This window comes from Limulus polyphemus, unplaced genomic scaffold, assembly GCF_000517525.1.
Source record: "Limulus polyphemus unplaced genomic scaffold, Limulus_polyphemus-2.1.2 Scaffold1993, whole genome shotgun sequence".
NCBI classification, from domain to species: Eukaryota; Metazoa; Arthropoda; class Merostomata; order Xiphosura; family Limulidae; genus Limulus; species Limulus polyphemus.
This window is the reverse complement of record NW_013667603.1, coordinates 211,419-215,078: the sequence shown is the minus strand read 5'-3', so window position 1 is coordinate 215,078 and position 3,660 is coordinate 211,419. Positions and strand designations below refer to the sequence as shown.

The window sequence follows — 3,660 nt, the reverse complement described above, 5'->3', positions numbered from 1 at the left end:
CGAAAGTTAATCCAGCCTCCACCTCTTACCTTACGCCAACTTTGTTTCCAAAGTGTATGTACTTCTGTTGAATTCCAAGATAAAACCGGAATTGGCTGTTCCACGTTAAGGCTGTACACCCTGTGCGGGTAAAAGTTCCTGTGGGATGGTTACCCTCACATAACCTCATTAGCAGTGTTATTTCAGTGGGTCAAACATATACAAGTCTTCATGTCTCTATGATTGTTTTGTTATCACAGTGATAAAATATTAATTGTTTTAATTTGATTTAACAGAAAATGTTTCATTGAAGCTACCAAAAACTTCAATTGCTCATGCTCTACAAATCAAACAATTTCACATTGATATGCCGAAATATCACAAGTTATAAAATCAAATAACATAGTCTTGATATATTGTTATATCATATATTCTAAAATCAAACAATATCACACTTATATGCTGTTTATTAAACTTGATAAATCAAAGAAAATTATATTCACGTCATGCTATATCACAAGTCCTAATGTCAAATACTATCACAGTGATATCTTGTTATAATCATAAACGATAAATCAAAGAATATCAGACTAGTATAATTTACACCACAAACACTGAAATAAAACAAAACCACAATAATATCCTGTTATACCACAAGTTAATAATACACTTTAATAACATTATAATTAACCAACACCTCCTAGTATACCAGAAGCGTTTTTAACACTTCAAACTACTCAGTACAGTTTTCTTAGGGACACTATCCCTACTGATCAGCTAGAGATATAGAAATATATGTTTTTTTGCTGTTGTTTTCTTGCATTACTTTGGAGGCCCGTCGGTTCGTTGCTCCGATTGCACTGACGTTAAATATGCCACTATAATATTCTACATCTCAAAGTTTAAAATCACAAGATATCACATTGACATCTTGTTATATCACAGGTTATAAAAAAACAAAAACACTGGTATCCTGTACGAGATATTCACTGTCCTTTAGTCTGTAATCTACTAAAAACCACTTCATACCCATATTTTTTAAAACTAAAACTACACAGAAAGTTTATACAATTAGACAGCGAAATGTATTTTAAATGATGTACGAAAAACATAGAAATGAAAACCACAATTCTCCTACACGTTATTTTTATTCGTAAGTCCTCAAGCTTACAGCTGAGCTACATTTAGTTATGTGCCTCACTTTCAACTAATAAAGAGGTCAATATTCGCGAGCGAATGCAACATGTCTCCGCCATGCAATCCCAGCATGGCCAATGATGATAACAGAAAAATCGTGAAAACACAGTTAAGTCGAAAATGTCTATATCACTGTTTGAGACTGTAAGAAGGTATTTTTGTAACAAACCCCGAGTAAGTTGGTTGACATACACATGACTAGTTTACGAAAAACCCAAATTGTGCTTTCCTTGCTGAAAAATTAAGCAAAAGACAAAAAATTACAAAACTGTCCATATCTCTGTTTGGGACCTGTAAAAAAGTAACTTTATACGAAATTCCATGTAAATTGGCCGAAACTCGGTGGAGTAATAGTATAAAATAAACCTCTAAAATCATGCTTTTTGTGGCATCTTGACCCCCATATAATTACTGAAAATGAGCAAGTCCAACATATTTCTTTGTCAATGTGTATTTGTACCAAATTCCAAGTAGGTTGATCGAAACAAGATTAATTAATTGACCAAAAACCCCAAAATTATGCTTTTCTGCAACCTCTGACTCCCTAAAAAGACTCAAAAAGAATAAAATACGAATTTTTTGTAAGTCGGTTTCTTGAGCGCATAAAAATTTATATTTGAGGCAAATTTCATCTTGATTGCTTTAAATATGACCGCAAAGGAGCCCAAAATATAAATTTTTGGGTTATTTGACCTTTGCCCCCCCCCCCAAATCCTTAAAAAGGTCCGAGGTGTAACCCTACCAAGTTCCAAGTCAGTCCGCCAAGAAATGAAGGAAAGGCGGTCGATTGAAAAGAGTTTGGAAGAAACAATAGAAAAACAATATGTCTGTCTGATGAGACATAAATATTTCATTTTTTCACTATTTTTACGTACAATGTAAAATTTTGTCCAAAAATAATAATTAGAAAAATAGTAAAAAATGTTATAGTTCTCCAAAGAAACTTACCTGGATTATAACTTAATTTTTCAAGAAATTTTAGATTTTCTAACCATCCATGATCTTCATCATGCAAGCTTTTCCCGTCATCTTGACGATGAAATATATTCACGTTTTGATTTTCTCGCAGAAGAGGACGCCACCAGACTTTGTCGTTTCTTCTCCCTTCACCTAGTTCATTGAAATGACTTACGAACGTAGGTTTCTTGTCAAGAAACTTTGTTTCAAAGTTAAAATAATTTTTCCCTAAACGAGACGTTAGATGTTTTCTAGATTCCTCCTTGAAATTCTTCGATTTTTGTTTATCCTCAGCAGGAATCCATTCCGTGCCTCCTTCAGTGTAAATCAACTTTCGTTCCAAATCCGGAAAGAAACTACCTTCTGCAAGCGGAAACTGCGCAAACAACACTGAATTAGTTTTAATATGTATATCAATATTTGATTTACGGTTTTAAAATGCTACCATCAGAAGTTATTTTTACCACAATTAAAGTATATTTCAGACATCATAACTTTATCTTGCGGGTTTTTGAGGTACCTCTTCCCACATTACAAGTATTTCCGGTTGAAAGTTGAAGATAATTCCAACCACTATGAGATAAAAGTTTTTATATTTATTTCAAAAGAAATTCGGTGAACGTTTGAACTTGTAATTACAATTCTTGAGAGGGGAAAGTGCTATGAGTTTCAATTTATATTTTTCCCTGTTAATTTATCGGGTACTTTTCATTACATTCCTAAAACGGACCTTCAATACGTAAACCACTTTTATTCAATAAATATATTTTATACAAACACATCAACAAAATACACATCTAGGGAAAGAATAAATTTCAAATATCCCCCTTTCATTCACGAGCACGTAAAGTATGACGTTTATTTTAACATTTGAATTTATTCTATGTAACACCGTTACTAATACATTTATGTAAAAACAGCTAAATGGAATATAAAAAATACTAAAAAACGCTTTTAACTTATATATCCCTTTTAGCTGTGTAACATGTTATTTACAGCCCCTCGAAATAACTTCATTGCACTTAATACTTGATGCTCTGCTACAGCCCCCCCCCCAGTGGCACAGCGATATGTCTGCGGACTTACAACGCTAGAAACCGGGTTTCGATACCCGTGGTGGGCAGGTCGCAGATAGCCCATCGTGTAGCTTAATTCCAAACAAAGTTCTGCTACACGTAGCGAATGTTCAATACATATTAACCTAACATCACTAAGTACTATCTACTTATACAGTATTTCTCGCTGTTAAAGTTTGGTTTGTTTTTCATTAATCAGATCTAAGATAACAGAGCGTGCTGAAGAACTTGTTCTATGTTATATATATCTTAGTTATTCTCAGAAAATGAATGATTTTCGAATAAGAATTCCAATTCAAGTGTTGCAAGTTCCAAGAGTAACACCTGAGTAAATCTTTACGCAATAACGAGTACATTTTGAGATGCATCTCAGTTCTTACCGTAGACTTACCTCAAGGGCAGTGCACGGTATATAATTCTCAGTGGTGATATAATATGTGGACCTCAAGGG

At 33.6% G+C, this 3,660-nt stretch overlaps 1 protein-coding gene across 1 annotated transcript in view; it reads right to left on the bottom strand.

The window, feature by feature from the left end:
* LOC106465591 overlaps positions 1 to 3,660 on the bottom strand; it is a gene marked incomplete at its 3' end in the record, with an annotated part of 100,989 nt that overhangs the window by 4,846 nt on the left and 92,483 nt on the right. Inside the window, exon 6 of the mRNA XM_013925825.2 lies at positions 2,125 to 2,509. Within this exon, the coding sequence (XP_013781279.1) occupies positions 2,125 to 2,509 (385 nt within the window). The remainder of the gene's footprint in view (positions 1 to 2,124; positions 2,510 to 3,660) is intronic.